The sequence below is a fragment of the Passer domesticus genome, chromosome 6, assembly GCF_036417665.1.
Source record: "Passer domesticus isolate bPasDom1 chromosome 6, bPasDom1.hap1, whole genome shotgun sequence".
Lineage (NCBI taxonomy): Eukaryota > Metazoa > Chordata > Aves > Passeriformes > Passeridae > Passer > Passer domesticus.
The window spans coordinates 16025870-16040902 of record NC_087479.1 but is presented as its reverse complement, the minus strand read 5'-3'; the positions used below and the strand labels follow the sequence as shown (position 1 = coordinate 16040902).

At 41.9% G+C, this 15033-nt stretch overlaps 2 protein-coding genes and 2 long non-coding RNA genes across 7 annotated transcripts in view; 2 read left to right on the top strand and 2 right to left on the bottom strand.

Moving 5' to 3' along the window:
* RIN3 (Ras and Rab interactor 3) overlaps nucleotides 1–1515 on the top strand; it is a 66256-nt gene extending 64741 nt beyond the window's left edge. For both annotated transcript variants that reach the window (XM_064423538.1, XM_064423539.1), the window contains one exon: nucleotides 217–1515. In XM_064423538.1, the coding sequence (XP_064279608.1) occupies nucleotides 217–525 (309 nt within the window). In that variant the 3' untranslated portion in view covers nucleotides 526–1515. The remainder of the gene's footprint in view (nucleotides 1–216) is intronic.
* Nucleotides 617–5600, bottom strand: LOC135302722 (uncharacterized). The gene is made up of 2 exons (XR_010364279.1): nucleotides 5252–5600; nucleotides 617–799 (listed from the first exon to the last, which is right to left on the bottom strand). It is a non-coding gene; the product is annotated as an uncharacterized LOC135302722 (long non-coding RNA).
* On the top strand, nucleotides 5054–12145 carry LOC135302721 (uncharacterized). 3 transcript variants are annotated; one of them, XR_010364275.1, is made up of 4 exons: nucleotides 5054–5897; nucleotides 6871–8396; nucleotides 10024–10093; nucleotides 10498–12145. It is a non-coding gene; the product is annotated as an uncharacterized LOC135302721 (long non-coding RNA). The 3 variants fall into 3 exon arrangements; XR_010364277.1 differs by lacking the exon at nucleotides 10024–10093 and having other exon boundaries at nucleotides 5059–5897; XR_010364276.1 differs by lacking the exons at nucleotides 10024–10093; nucleotides 10498–12145 and adding an exon at nucleotides 9770–9881 and having other exon boundaries at nucleotides 5059–5897.
* The window catches only part of LGMN (legumain), a 26194-nt gene continuing 18758 nt past the window's right edge, over nucleotides 7598–15033 (bottom strand). Inside the window, exons 8-14 of the mRNA XM_064423545.1 lie at nucleotides 14237–14303; nucleotides 12501–12619; nucleotides 11743–11832; nucleotides 10875–11072; nucleotides 10089–10259; nucleotides 9148–9215; nucleotides 7598–8359 (exon numbers count right to left, since the gene is read on the bottom strand). Coding sequence (XP_064279615.1) covers nucleotides 8320–8359; nucleotides 9148–9215; nucleotides 10089–10259; nucleotides 10875–11072; nucleotides 11743–11832; nucleotides 12501–12619; nucleotides 14237–14303 — 753 coding nt within the window. The 3' untranslated portion in view covers nucleotides 7598–8319. The remainder of the gene's footprint in view (nucleotides 8360–9147; nucleotides 9216–10088; nucleotides 10260–10874; nucleotides 11073–11742; nucleotides 11833–12500; nucleotides 12620–14236; nucleotides 14304–15033) is intronic.

The window sequence follows — 15033 nt, the reverse complement described above, 5'->3', positions numbered from 1 at the left end:
CTTTATGGTGCTAATTATTTGGTAAAATGCTTATTAAAGTATTCGCTGATTCAGAGCCTGACAGAGGGAAGAAAGGGGAGAATAACTAGGACACTGGAGAATGACTGGAGGATATCTGGGAGCTCTAGGCAACTAGAGCTTTGTGACTGAATTCCTCCTCCTTCAGTCCTAGGTTACTGTGTTAACTGCAAGGTCTCTCCTCATGTTTCTCTTCAGGATTTCATCTGTATCTCCTTTCTGGAAGTCAGTGGTCAATCAAGGACACTTGCTTCCCGTCGCGATACCACAGCTGAGCAGCTGAGCCAGCAGTGTGCCGAGAAGTTTGAAGTGTCCCATCCCAAGGACTATGGACTCTTTGTTTATGTTGATGACCAGTGTCTGCAGCTGGACAAAGATGCCCTTCCACACCATATCAAAGCCTCCCTTCTGAAGAGCGAAACCAAGAAAGATTTCCATTTTATTTATAAACCAATTGACCATAAAACCCCACCAGTTCCAGTTGTTAAAGAGTCAGACTTTTCCTAAGGGCCATGCTGCTTCTTTTCTGTCTTTGCTGTCATCCTGGAAGAGCTGGATAATTTACCTTGTGAGGTCCTCTGGTATCTGCAGACCTTGGAAGTTCTCTGGAGTGTGGTCTTCAACAGAGGGCAGATGGGCTAATTATAGATCGTGTCTGAACACACTGTATTTCTTGGTAGAGGTCATTTGCAGAAGTAAAAGGAGCATTCAGGAGAACATTCATCCTCTGGAAAACTTGAAGTATCAAGCCTCAGAACCTCTCAGCTGCAACCAGCCAACACTGCAGAATGTAAATGAACAGTAGAGAAAATCCAGAGATCTTGCAAAAAGGTGGACATTTACTTTATAATAAACGATGGCAGGTGTGAATCACATTTGTGCATAAGGCCTTTGAAAGGCCTGCACACACCTCAGTCTGTTTGGAGGTAAGACTGTGTTTGTGCTTTATGGTATCTGTTCACCCAGTTTGAATGAACTGGTCTTGTCTGATGAATTCAGTGGCATAGGGTTGCCACCTGTAGCAGAGCTCCATCTCTGTCTTGCTGTCAACAACGTCTTTGCCTTTGAAATCCACATAATTACAAACAGTGCAAGATGACCCTGTACTTTCACTAAGAATATGTTTTTTGCCTTCTATCTGTCACTCAAATCAGGTAGCGTAGGCATTTTCATCAATGTATTTTTCCCAAATATTCAAAGTCTTCACCATCAGTTTTACATGTGCAGCAGTTTTATTCACATTGGTTGTTTCTTAGTGTCTGGTTAATTGTATATTTATTTTAATGTGTGATATGGTGCAATTATTTTAAAATAAGCCTTTGTAAAAAACTTAATAATTTGCCCAGTGTATCAAACCAGATTAAAATTTGAAAGTTAAAAGGAATTAGAATTAAATACCAATCCCTTTTTATATGGCTGTCATTTTCACAAGTGTTATCCTAGCTGTAATTACCACCAGGTTACTACTTTAATAAATTCAGGCTGTTGCAGACGGAACTTTCTAATTCTCCTTTCTGTGTGTGCTTTTAGTCATTCAGTCATTGAAGGCTTAAATTTCCCTGAAAAAACAAATTCCCACAGAATATACTGAATCAATGCAAAAATGCATTTCATTGAATTTGAAAACAATTTTCCAGGACTGAATAATGAAAACAGGAGCCCTAGTTGCAAGACAGGCCTGTGTCTTCTGGGTGCCTTCACATAGGCAAGATTCCCACTGCAAACACAAAATACTGGGTTGTCTGCCTGCAGGAAGCCAGTAACCTCCACTGCAGCTCCACCAGCTTGGAAGCAGGCCTAGCAAAGCCCTGATTACAAAAAGCTGTTTTACTCAGACTTGCTATTGTTTCCTCCCAATAACATTCAAAAGAGATTTAGGGCACCTTGGCCAAGTTGCCCAAGGTCTCTGCCTTATTCCTGAAGCTACAAGGATAAAAGGGTATTACATAAAGCTGGTCCCTCTCTCAGTCTCTGGGGCTTGAAATAAATGTCCATGTCTATGTGCCCCAGCTGTAGCCAAATCTGCATACAGATAGCAAACCAGTGCTGTACATCTGCCAGCATGGGCTGTGTGCACATCTTGTTGGGAAGGGAACAACTACCAAGAATGAGGAACGGTGAATAACAGCAATCTTAGTTTTGAGGATATCATGTGCAGAGCGTGCAGTGCGTGACAGCACAGCTGACTCCAAAGCCATGGTTATTTCTGCTATGTGCAGCTGTTGGCACCTCTGCCCTGCCTCTGGGCAGCACATCTGCAGGATGCCAGAGCTGAAGCCCTCCCTCATGCTGCCATCACCCTCCTGCAGGGCTGTGTGCTCCTGCTGCCAGGCTGGGCTGCCCTCAGGGTGGCACTTGGGATGCTGGGGCTAAACCTGAGACACAAGTTTCTAGTACTGACCTGGGAGGTGATGCTGCTCTCAGGGCCCTGAGGGCACTCACGCAGCTGTGGCTGTCTCCAGTGCCTCCCCAGTGCCTCCCCCCCGGCCATGGTCCAGGACCCCACTTCAGCCTCCCAAGGCTGTCAGCCGCTGCCATAGTGATGCTGCAGTAGGAGTGGTCTCCAGCTCCACTGCCCTTAGCCTGTCCCCAGGGCCAGGAATGTGCTGGATGTCCAGGGGAGGATTGGAGCCTCCCCTGATGCTCCCCTGATCCTTGGCCTGATCAGGTTATCGTTATATGATAACACTCACAGTCAATGAGTCAATTACCTAAAAGTAATCTGATGGGTAAGAGGTTAAAACAGAAACATGGAAGGAAAGAAGCTAGGACTGATCAGCTGGATATTTCTGCAGAGCAACTGGACTTTGCACTAGCCAGGGCCAAGTAACTGATTGATGAAGTGAAGCACTCCAGCACCTCAGTGTCCTGGGACATCTGAGTCACCAGCTGGACCTTGGGGCTAGGGAGAAGTATGGGATAGAGCAGGTCAGTGGAGACTGTGGAAAAAGTGCTAAATCACTGCAATCTGAATGGGCTCAGACCTAAATTTACTAAATGTCTAGACGCAAAATCAGACCTGCAGATTCCAGTTTTTGAAGTGCAAGGAGTGCCTTGAACCTTTGAATTTATGTGGGCTTTTCTCAAATGGCACATGCAATATTTTCCTCTGGCATAACAACTGCAAAGCTCTGATTTGATTTGCAAGAGCTGCCATGGCTCTCCCAAACCCAGAGATTATTGATAGTAATGCAAATTACTGTGCCTGGCTGTGAGTTACCTGGAAGGAAATCCCTGTGCCAGGGCTCAGTGCAGAGCATAGCATGCTCAGAGGCTGTGGGCAACTGGCTTGTTTGGTCCCATCATATAAACCACCAGCAACATTTCATTAAACATACATCTCTGAAGTACAGGGGTGACGTGACCACAGCTGTCCCTTGTCAGGGAACATAAGCTGGGAGATGACCCACATTGGATTTTGGATGAAATGAAATTTCCTTTTGGGAAGGGAAACAAAATATTACGAAAGAGAAAAGAAAGACTTGCAAACACTCTGGAAAGGAGATATGATCAAATTAAATGCAATTGAAAAAAAACCCCAGCAAATTGGGACATTTAGTGACTACAAGAAAATGGTCTGGCAGGAAAAGAGGTGCAGTGCAAAGGACCAAAACATGCCAAAACTAACCTGACAGATGCTGCAAAATTGGGAGAAAAAATTAAGGAGGAAGACAGAATTTTGAGGGGAAGATATGAGAGACATGGCATTGAAAGAGATGGTCTGAAGTTTCCCTCATTTGCCTCACAACTGTCACAAGAACAGAGACTGGGACCACTGAAGACCCTGATCGGAGTACTAGCCTGGTTGAGGTGGATGCTTGCACCACCTGGTTGAGGTGGATCCTGACAACCCTGAGCAGAGTTCTGGCCTGCCAAGTGATTGTTTGCAGGTGCTTTTGCTGCCATGGTACACTGCTTCAAGGAGTGGCTTGCCCTATACTTGCACCTGCTTCATGACAATGGCCCATGAATTTCCCCACCTCTTGGCCAAATGAACTTTCTGGAGTAACTTTGGTGGTCCCCCTCAGAAAATCCTTCATCTGCTTCACTACCACCATGATGGACAGAGATGGCATTTCAGATGGTGTGAGAAAAAGAGGTCAAGTGTGGGAATGAAATGGGCATTTTTAAAGGCTCCATGGGATTTTGTTCATTGGCTTTTCCATGGGGTTTCCTCATGCTGCAGCCCAAGCAAAGAGGAAGCAGCCCAGCCTGGTGATCTGTGGCCTCCCCTGGTTAGTCAAGACAGTCATGTGCCAGCCCTTGTGTGAGCTCTCAGCAGACAGGAGTGTTCCAGGAGGTATTGACCAAGTAGGGTTGTGCAATCCAGCCAAGGCCTCTTCAAACACTCATTTGCAGAGAAATGTTGTGCAATGATCAGTCATTGACTCACAAGGAATGGATCCCAGTGCGAGAGAGAGGAACAGGGAGACCTGCTGAACCCAGCAACTTCTGCACAGAAACAACCAGCTGGTGCAGCCTCTGCATGCACAGAGACGATTTAGGGCCAGTTTGCACCCAGTGACACAATTTGTCAATAACTCACTGAAATAATGACACTGGCAGGTCAAGTTCATCCTAAAATAAAAGCCATTGAGATCAAAGGCAGTTTCCCTGCTGAATTGAAGAGGTTTTGGGCCTCTTCAAGCTCCAGTCACAAACTGTACTTTGAAACATGGCACGAGACTGGCTTTTTATTATGGGCTTGTAGAGTGACTGAGGCTGGCATTGACCCCTGGAGGTCACCAGTCCTATCCCTGTTCAAACAGGGCTGTCTCCCAAGAGCCTCATCCTTTCAGTGCTGCAGTTTCCAGGGTCATGCAGCCTTCTTGGGGCCCTAGTTCTGCATTTTAACACCTTGCACTGTGAAAAATTTTTTCCTCCTATCCAGCTGCTGTGCAGGCTCTGCCTGTCCCACCAGCATCCCTCCTTGGATGGATGCTGCAAGTGTGGGATACTGGCCAGCTCTGCCTGTGGTACAAGGCTTACAGAACTGTAGGACTTTTGTTGTCTTCCACGTCTTTTGGGGTATTGTGCCTCTAGGAAGCCAACAGCTTCTGACTCAGAATTTCCTGAGCTCTTGGCACAAAATGCTGCTTTGTCAGCACTTCATCTTAAGTTTCCTTTTCCTCTGCTGCCCCTCCACCCCTATTCCCACAGACAGAGGATGAGCACAAGAATGAGAGGCCTTCAGCCTCCTGCCCTGAGATGGCCACGGGTGCTCAGCACTTACGTTAAACTGTCCTGATGAGACAAGATGTAACTTAGTTTGAAGAGAGCTATAACAATACAGCTTACTGGAGTATCTAAAGAAGTGCATTATCTCCAACTCAGGTGAACTGCTTTCTGCTTTATCGCTGGTGAAGAAGGGAGGGTGGTTGCTGATGCTCTGAACAAAGCTGTGTCCCTCTAAGTTTGCATTGTACAGAAGTAGCCAGCACACAGTGTGCTGTGGAGGCTGATCATGGTCCTGCCCTCCAGGTCATCTACAAGGAAAGGCAGTGAGCTCCTGTGCAGCAGGATGTTGGGTAGAAACACGCAGCAGATTTGGCACATGGTCAGAGAAGGGCCTTACATTCCATTCTTAGCAACAAGGAGGAGGAGGAGGAGGAGGAAGACAGGAAACCTTGGCTGCAGTGCATGACACTCTTCCCTGGGGCTACGGATATACACAATTCTCATGATGTTTTTGTAAATAACACAGCCTCAACTTTGCCCTGTTTTGCCTGCTGGTGACAATTTGCTAGAAGCCTGAACAGTTTTCCATATTTTGCATTCCAGCATCCCAACATTCTAGGAATGATGGGCTGAGCAACAGCATGCCTGCAGGAAGAGCGAGGGTGTCTGTACTTGCCCAACTCACCACAGGATATTCTGGCGTAAGATTGACCTTGCACAATCCTAAAATTATTTTCTCATTAGATTCTATTACCATCACAAAATAAACAGCCTGCCATGCCGGTACTAAGTCTGTATGATGTCATTTGGAGGCCTTAAAACAAATGTATTGATCAGTGCAGTGAAGGTTATTGGTTGTTTTTTTTTGGGCCGTTTCCTGACTGAAAACGAAATGGGTCTCTGGATACAAACTGAAAATTCAGAGCATGCATGAGAACCTGCTCCATCTCAGACAGTGGGTGCAGTGACATCTTCAGTGTCTGTCTTTCAGTTTGCCACATACCTGAGGGAAGGGGTATGACATTTAGGCTGGTGAAGCTACGGAAATCACTTGCAAGAAGAAAAGAGAACAAAATCCCACTCTCACATTTCGGCTTTGCATCCTCAGAGATACAAGGATCTGCAGGAGGGTCAGGGCATATGATGATAACAAGTGCCACCAGGGTGTCAGTGATATGTGAAAATAAAAACGTGCTAGCAACTGATTTCTTATCTGATAATTACTTTTTAAGGTCTATGTACTATGGCTGGAGACTCTTAAAGTGACACCATCTACGAGGAGCATGGAGGCCTCTTTTTTAACCTCTGGTGTGAAAATCCAGAAAAACAAAAGCCTCTTCTGAATCCTCAGCAGAAAGGCGGGCATATATATAAAGGGTGCAAAAAATGTTAAACCTATGAATTGGTGATGCAAAGTGCTTGAGAAGCAGCCTGGATTTCTAGGCCAGAGAACAACTCTAAAAGCAGAGATGAGTCAAACAGCAGACTGAATGTATATATCCAAACAGGGCTTTGAAAGAGTAATTTCTTTCCAAGTATTTGGAAGATCTTGGTATGCTTTCTTTTATGATAGCAGCCAGAAGAGCTGTCTGTGGGGTCAGACCTTCCTCCTGTCATCAGGGAAACAACTGCAACACATTCAGGAAATCATGAATTTCATACTCTTGTTTTTAGATTCCTGCTAAAAAACCCACAGCTTTACAGCTGAGAAGAAACAAGAAGCAACTCAAAAGCAGCACATATCTGAACTTCCAACAACTCCCAAGGTGCAAACTTTCATCTATTAATTCAGTAAAGCCTAATTCCACAGTTTTACCTTTTCCATTCATCCTGACACTAAGCTCTGCTCTGGGATCAATCTCTCGCCCCCCAGACAGTGTTCATAAAGCTATTCATGTTCCTCTTGGTTTTACCTAGCTCTTCTTTATATAAAACTAGCAGTTACACCTCTACAACCCCCTTCCTCTGTGTGGAGCTACCCAGAACTCTCTCTTCAGTTTTTGTCAGACTTCATTCTTTTCACATAGAGATGAGGTAATTTTGAGTATTTTAACACACTGAAAATAACTCTGAAATATTTCTGTATCCTGTCTCCACATGTAAAAAGCTGTGGACAACCTGAAACTTTTGTAGAACATCTCACAACCTCTAATTTTGCTGTACTTGTCCTTTACTGAGTCACCTCTAAGGAGTGGAACCTTCAAGTGTGATCTGGGGCTTTACATGCTTTATTGTTGCTTTTAGGCTGGAGTTTTGGGCTTTGTTGGTTTGCTTGTGCAGGTGTTTTTGAGAGTACCTGCCTTATGAAAGTCTTACAGGGACAGATTAATGCATGTCATGGAATTAATTAGCTCTCCTTCATTTTCAAGACACAACACGTCCAACACTATTGCACTGTGGGTGGATCAAACTGTCAACTTTATTTTTATTCACAGGCAATTCCTGTACGCCATGACTTCCCACAGGTTTGTGAGTATACACAATTAATTACAGCATACTGATGCTAAATTTACAGGATTAAATATTTCTGTTTTTCTTTGGGAAACAGTGCTTTCTACTCACAAAGATTTTTACTGTTAACTGTGCTGTCCACATCAAACAGCTCCCATATGCAACTAATTTCTTTAAACTGTTAAGGAGTTAAAACTTAAAGAACAAGCTTTGGTTTCTTAACTGTTCAACCAATCTGCAAATTAGTCACTGTAATGGCATTCATTAACTTTTTAAAAAAAAGTTAAGAGTTAGCAAGAGTATTAAAAGAACCCCCAGAATTAATGACTCAATGTTTAGATTTAGGATGGATTTTGCAATCACATAGGTGGCTTGTAGTGTTGATCCAGAGATTCCTAAGAGCATTGTGCTTTGAAAAAAATTATCCGTCTTGAAAGCTCCAGGTGGTGTGCCAAAATGCCTCTCTCAAAGCAGCAGGCTGTCAGCAGGTGGGGGTGCAGGGAAGAGCACTGGCAAGTGCTGCACTGCTCATGGTCTGGTGCCTCAGCTCCCAGCACAGTTCCAGTACAGTGTCTGACTCTCTCCAGGTTGCATGCACATAAAGTCTGGATTATGACAGCTATGAAAAGTCATCACTTGTAGTAAGGGTTACTTTCAGGACTGCTGATTCCATCAATACCCAAGGCACACCCGATTCATGGCCAGGCATATTCTGCAACAGAGAAAAATAATGATGAATAACTTTTCAGGTACTCTTCTCTCAAACTATTTCCCAAACTGACTGCAGTGGGCTGCCACCAGGAGTGGGGCAGCAGTTCTTCACCTCCTGAGCTGCATGTACACACTCTTTGAACTACCAGTCCATCCTCACATTCCCTACACTTCTGCTTTCTTCTCTCCCTTTTACTTCTCTTGCATGACTCACAAGCTGGGATCCCAACCTCTACCACAAATTCCTAAGACAGAATTCCAACACCATGCTGCCCTTGGCTCTACTGCACCACCACAGGGGTCAGCCTGGACCATTACTTCCCTGCTTTCCTAGCTCACACATGAAGGACACAGCACCATATTCTCTTTCATCACCAGAAGCCAGCAATGCTGTGGTGTTTTGAGCCAGCAGCTGAGGGGGTGGCACAGAAAACACAGCAGTTCCCTGCCTGGCTTCAGTGTAAGCTCATGCAGGAGTTACAGGGCAACGCCTGTGCACCAGTCATGCTGTTTTGTTTGATGTTGTGTGGTGCAGTGGGATCCTCTGACTGACTGTCATTTCCCCTGAGGCTCAGTAAGGAAATTAAAGGGTGATGGGGACATGGATCATTATCAGTGGGAGGGAACAAATAATGATGTTTGTCAAAACAAACATTTCTAAATTTAGAGTGATTTATGGACAAAATGATAACAAGAGAGAAGCTTTTATGATTAAGCTTTATCTGCCTGTAAGCTTTTGTTCTTCTAGCCACGGTTAAAACTACAGGGCATATCTGGGAACCTCATTACCTGTCAATGGGGTATCCTCCTTCACAAAGGTTGACCAAGGCATACAGCTGTCTCAGTGCATACTCATACTGAAATAAACAAACATTGTTAATAATTTCAGTGATGAAAAGCAGGTATTGTTTATACAGACTAAATGGTGGAAATAATTTAGAGCTGCTAAAATATCCAAGGTGTTCAACTGATGATCTAGTACTGGGTTAAATGGATCTTTTTTCTACACACTTTGCTCTTTGAACTTCAGGCAATTCAGCCGTTTAACTTCCTTGAACTTAGGAAATTCAGCTGTGATGAACGTTGACGTCATACACAAGACCACCTAATCCATAACATTCTTAAAATCCCACAGAACAAAACCAAAAAACCCACTAAAGAGGCTATCTTGCCTGCCATCAGGACTTCCTTATTCTTACCTAAAGTCTAATAACACGATTGGAATCCTCAAATGGGATCCCAGGAAAAGCAAACAGTAATAAAGCCCCTAAACTAAAAGGTGGTTCTCAAGAATTCAGCAAGATGATGGAAACAGCAGCGAGGCTACTGGAATAATACTGTATCATAATACAGAAATCTGAATGCACCAAGATTATGAATTCATAGTAGTGATGGTTGTGTTTCTGTTTAGTCAGCAGAGTTGTTTCAAGCAGAAATACAACATGACTTTTTAAAGCTGGGATTTCTGGGGAGGAAACTGATGGAAGCAACAGCACAACTAGTAAAAATTAAGTATTATTTTTTGTTTGTTTCTTTTTTAGAAAACTTCTTGCTTACCTAAAGATGTAGTAAAAATTGTTTCCAAAAGCATTACTTACCCTTCCTCCAAATCTAATCTGTATGACTGCCCCAAGGTAGCTTTTAAATAAAAGCTGATTTTTGCAGGTGTGCCTACGACTGTGCTAGTTTTTGTGGCCAGTTTATCAGGTTATATCCAATGAGTGACTTACCACAGGTAAGTGCCAGTTGAAGCAATGAGCTTTGAAGTGGTTCACTGCTGACTGGTAACAGTCATAATTGCTGATGGTCAGTCTGTCTGACAGAATCTGCTTGGTCTGTTCTGGTGATCCTGTTACTACAGTGACTATCTTCTGCACGGAGTCTTGGATGAATTCTTTCACCTGTATATAAAACAAAAAGAACTTAAAACATGCTTTTTCTAAATCTAATGTAAAGACTTTGAATGAAATTTTTATTTCTTTAATCTTCCTTTAACTTTTAGGCTCTTTAGGGAACCAAATTTTGCCATTTATTTTTAGCATAGTCTCTTGCAGTTGTCTCTTCACACTCAAATGAAAACTGACAAAGTCAAGATTCCTGGAACCCAAAATTTCTTACTGTCCTTCCACTGTTTACCAGGGAAAGAAGGCACCACCAACACCAATACTGACTTCCATTCTGCAGGAGCTATTTGATTTGGGATGTTTCAGTTCTACAGAGACATGAGTTGCTCTAACACCAAAGATTAAGTCTTCCCCACAAGAATCCCTATGGATGCAGATGAGGAATTTCCTGTCAATAAAAGCTGTGAGACTGACATTTGCATTTGCTTGCCTTTTGGCTAGATAATCACTAGTGAATGTGCCTTGTGGAACAGATCACTGAATTTTAAAGGAAGAATAAACCATCAGCTAGAGGTTACCAGTCTGAACTTGACTTTCAGGGATTTTCCTTCTGCCATTTCTTAGGACAGAAGTTAATCTGGCCTGATGAGCAATTATTTTTTCTTTTCTTACCTCCAGGTATGCTTTCATCTCTGCAGCAATCTTCTTAGCCTCAGAAATGTCATTGGTAGCCATCAGCTTTCGTTTCATGATTGCAAAGGGCACATCAGGACTAGGTGTCAGGTCATAGTTTTCCACAGGTGGCAGAGAAATGGGCATAGCTTTCTTCCCCATGCCCTGAAACTGCATTACCTTCATGGAGGAGATGCTCTGAAGGATCAAAAGTAAGCAGATGGAAATTGTCAATCACCCTCAATAGGCAGTTTTGTCTTTGTCTGCCATGCAAACCTAAATCTCTAAACTTATTTTATTAGAGAAAATAAGGGAGGCAACAGGGTTGTAGGTGTGTGTGTCTGTGTGTATGCATATGTTGGGTTTTTAATACAAAGGCTGCCAAAAACCAGGGAACTTTAATTTCCAAAACTCACTGGGGGGAAAAGGCTACCAGGTTACATAACCGCATATTTTTTTAAACAAGTATTTAATCTGTTGCATAATGGGACTATTGTAAATGCTGTATCACCTCTTAGCTCTTCCCATATGAGGGATCATTGTATTTTTTAACATTTCACTAATACTCATAATATGCTGGGAAGTGATAAATACCTTTCTTTACTGAAGTGTCAAATCACTGGCAGAGCTTGGAGGACAACTTGTACCCTGATTTCTTGGATTACAGCATATGCAAGGCTGATTTCCTTTAGCATCAGGATCATCAACTCTTAAATGCTGAGGTCTTCTGAGAGTAATAGCTCATGACTAAAAATTACTAAATCAACTCTGCCAGTTTACAGCTGTTTTTTGTTTGAATTAAGGCATAAAGTATAGGGTAAGAAAGGCTTGAAGATATATTTGGGCAGGAAGCCCTGTCAATACATACTCTGTTTCCATACTGCATCACATGGCTGGTGTTGGTGCGTTTCTTCACCAGCTGAAACTGCTTGTGGAGTGTTTCTTTTCTTAGATCCTCCTGCATGAAGAAAGTTCCATGAGGTCTAAAATAGTTAAACTTGGCTATTCTAAAAATGCAAAGGAAGCTGCAAAGGGTCTTAGCTGCCAGTGAGTAGAAGGATGTACAGGACAAGAGCTATACAACCTTTGAAAGACATTGAAGTAAAAACTGAAGAGGATTTGACAGCATATTCTCATATTGCTTTTAGTAATCTCATTTCCCAGCAAATGGGCAAGAAGGGAGTGCACTAGCATACAAATCCCAGATTTGTTTCATTAACACTATTCTCCATTACACTAACAAGTGGGTTAGCCACAGCTCCGTATTTAAGCAGCCCTGAAACAGACATACAACTTACTGAACTGCCCAATTCATTTAAGGTGTTTGGAGATGTGGTCTCAGATTAGCAAATAAAGACTATGTCATTTTGGAACCAGAAGTTAGATGTTTTCTATCTTATGAATAACAAAAGGAACTAATATTTCTGAAAGTTGGTATTGGAAGTAAATTCAGTGGCCCAATTAAATGAAGATTATATATATGGTTCTGAGTAGTACATAAATACTTTTACCAACTTAATTTGTTGATTTTGTTCCCACATAAAGCCAAATATTTTCACAAATCTTTAAAAATCCTAGTGATCTTTTTAATACATAAAGTGAAGAAAATTTGTTTAAATAACTTACCATATCTGAATCCTCCATCCAATTCACACTGTACCAGTCCCCAAGATAAGTCTGTCTTTCATCATCATAGTAACATGCATAAGATGACTCCTTGGGATTAGCAGCTGTTGTTGCGTAAACTGTAATTCAAATAGTAAGGGGGTTTTATCTTCTTTTTGTTTTTATTTCCCCTCACCCCTCCATGATTTAATACTTAGCTGCACACAATATATTTGTCTAAGTATTTTACCTTTCAATCATTTACTTCTAAATAGCAGAAGGAAAGAAGTATGTTAGTCATTCTGTTCAGTCACCCTCAGTGCTGTTCTCAGCACCCTCTGTGCTTCTTCTTTGCTGCCAAATGTGGTCTGAAGTGTTTAAAAAAAATTGCCTGAAGGAAAAATCTACTATTCAAGAACTGCCTGAGAGCACTGTGCACTAACAATTATCTATACATTCATTTTCTTTATTACAATTGACATCTTTTCTCCAAACTTGAAGTGAATCCTCTAAAAATCATCTTTATTTCCACATAGTGCCACCTTCTAAATAATATGATTTGTTGGATAATGCTCTACACTGAGACAAAAGTAAAATAATCCTACATCTGTCCCCAGCACAGTGTTCCCAGTAAGTCATCTCTAAGACAACAGAAATACTGTAAACGCATACTGACAGGTCTCAAGACAAAAGTAATTTTGGCTTTTTGCCAAAGTTAATACACAGCATAGTTGTGTAACTGGAGGAAAATCCATATTTTAAAGTGAAAGTGTTCCGCATGATTTTATAGAGCTATTGTGTTGTTTCTACTCAGAATGTACCTAAAGCTCAAAAGTAAAAAAAATCTTGAATCTTATCTGTGCAGCAAAATGCTCCTCTTAGCACCCTTCAAAGTGCTTACTAAGTAACTAGTTAAACTTCTTAGCTTATCAGTGAAAGCTGCCAAAGACAACTCTGTACTCTAATAGATAAACTGTCCATTTTCTGCCTTTTTAAGTTCTGTGGCAGAGCTGGTTGTAAAACCAGAATCCTCAGACTGGAACTTTCTGACAGAATAAACTATAAAAAATACTGAGCATTTGTTTGGGACAATTGTAAACATGAAACTTCCTGTAAAAAATTAAAACTGTTTGTAAGAAATCTTGGTGGGTGTCAGGCAGCACACCCAGGGCCAAACACCCAGGATGCCATGGACAGGCACATGGCTGGTCTCCTCTGCAACGACATCTTCAAAACCACAGGAACAAGCACTTCTCTCCTTGATATGGAACAACTGTTTCTAAAGGTTCTGATTCCTCACCCCAATCAAGGCTGAGCTTCCAGCTCTGCAGCAGAGAGCCTGGAAACCCTGAAAAATCTGAGTTCCACATCCTGGGTTGTTGTGCAAATGTGCAGCAAATCCACCTGGCAGTGGTGTCTCACAACTGCTTTGCTACTCGATGAAACTGAGAGCAGGAACTTCACACCTATTTGCAGTGCTGAGGCTGAGAAATGTCTGTATAACCAGGGCAACCACCTGGTTCCTGAAAAGAAATACTTTTTCAACTTCTCATTTCCAAGAAACTGAAAGCCTTTTCAGTCTTTTGTAAGACTCTACTAAAAGGAACTTCCTGTAAATGGAAAGTATTACTTTCTTATGCTCCCCCACTAAAATTCTAAATAAATATGCCTTGAACCTACTCTTGTCCCAGTCAGTACTTGTTTAGGTCTGTGACAAGTTGTGATATTTAAGTCCAGTAAGTTAACTGATTGCTCACCATTGATATTATCAGCCAAATGATTCATCATAGATCCAGACTCACATGCTTCAATGTAAAACACCATCTATGGAATACAAAAATAAATCAGAGACCTTAAGAAATTCCATGAGGAAATGGAGAAAACCTGTTTGATGCTTTTTAGCTGTAGCTAGTTGGCCTGTACTGCTATGCCTGAAACAAAAGCTATGCATAATGCTACAAAACAAAAGATAATTATTTTTTTCAGGAATTAAACTCTGCATAAAGGGGAAAGAATAATAATGAAAAGGTGTTATTCATCTCTACAGAATCCACAGGGATCTACTAGCTATTGTCCAAAGCATGGATCAAATACACAGTCACTCTATAAGCACAGCAATGTGTTAGTATTGAATGTAGTGTCTCTGGAACTGATGCCAGCCATGTGTTCCTAAACACAGCCAGCCATAGCAGACATTGCCACAAAGAACTGCGTAAAAAAGTACCAGTAAAATATTCAAAACAGTAATTTTTCTGCTATTAGCACATGTGATGAAATAAATTCACAGAATTTTCTGACAAGAGGTACAGTCTTTTAAACTAAATAAATAACTGTAAGGAAAACATGAGGTATATACAAACTTCCTGTAATAACAGTCTGAAGTGAACAAAGCACAGGAAGAAAGAGACAGGTATAAATTATGGGGGTGCAGCAGTTACAGATGTTGCTTTTCTAGCCAGAATACACAGCATTAACAAAAAGCATTTACACTACATATGAACATTGACTGCAAAAACAAGTAAACCATTTACGGAAAATTTGGAGCAGATCAATC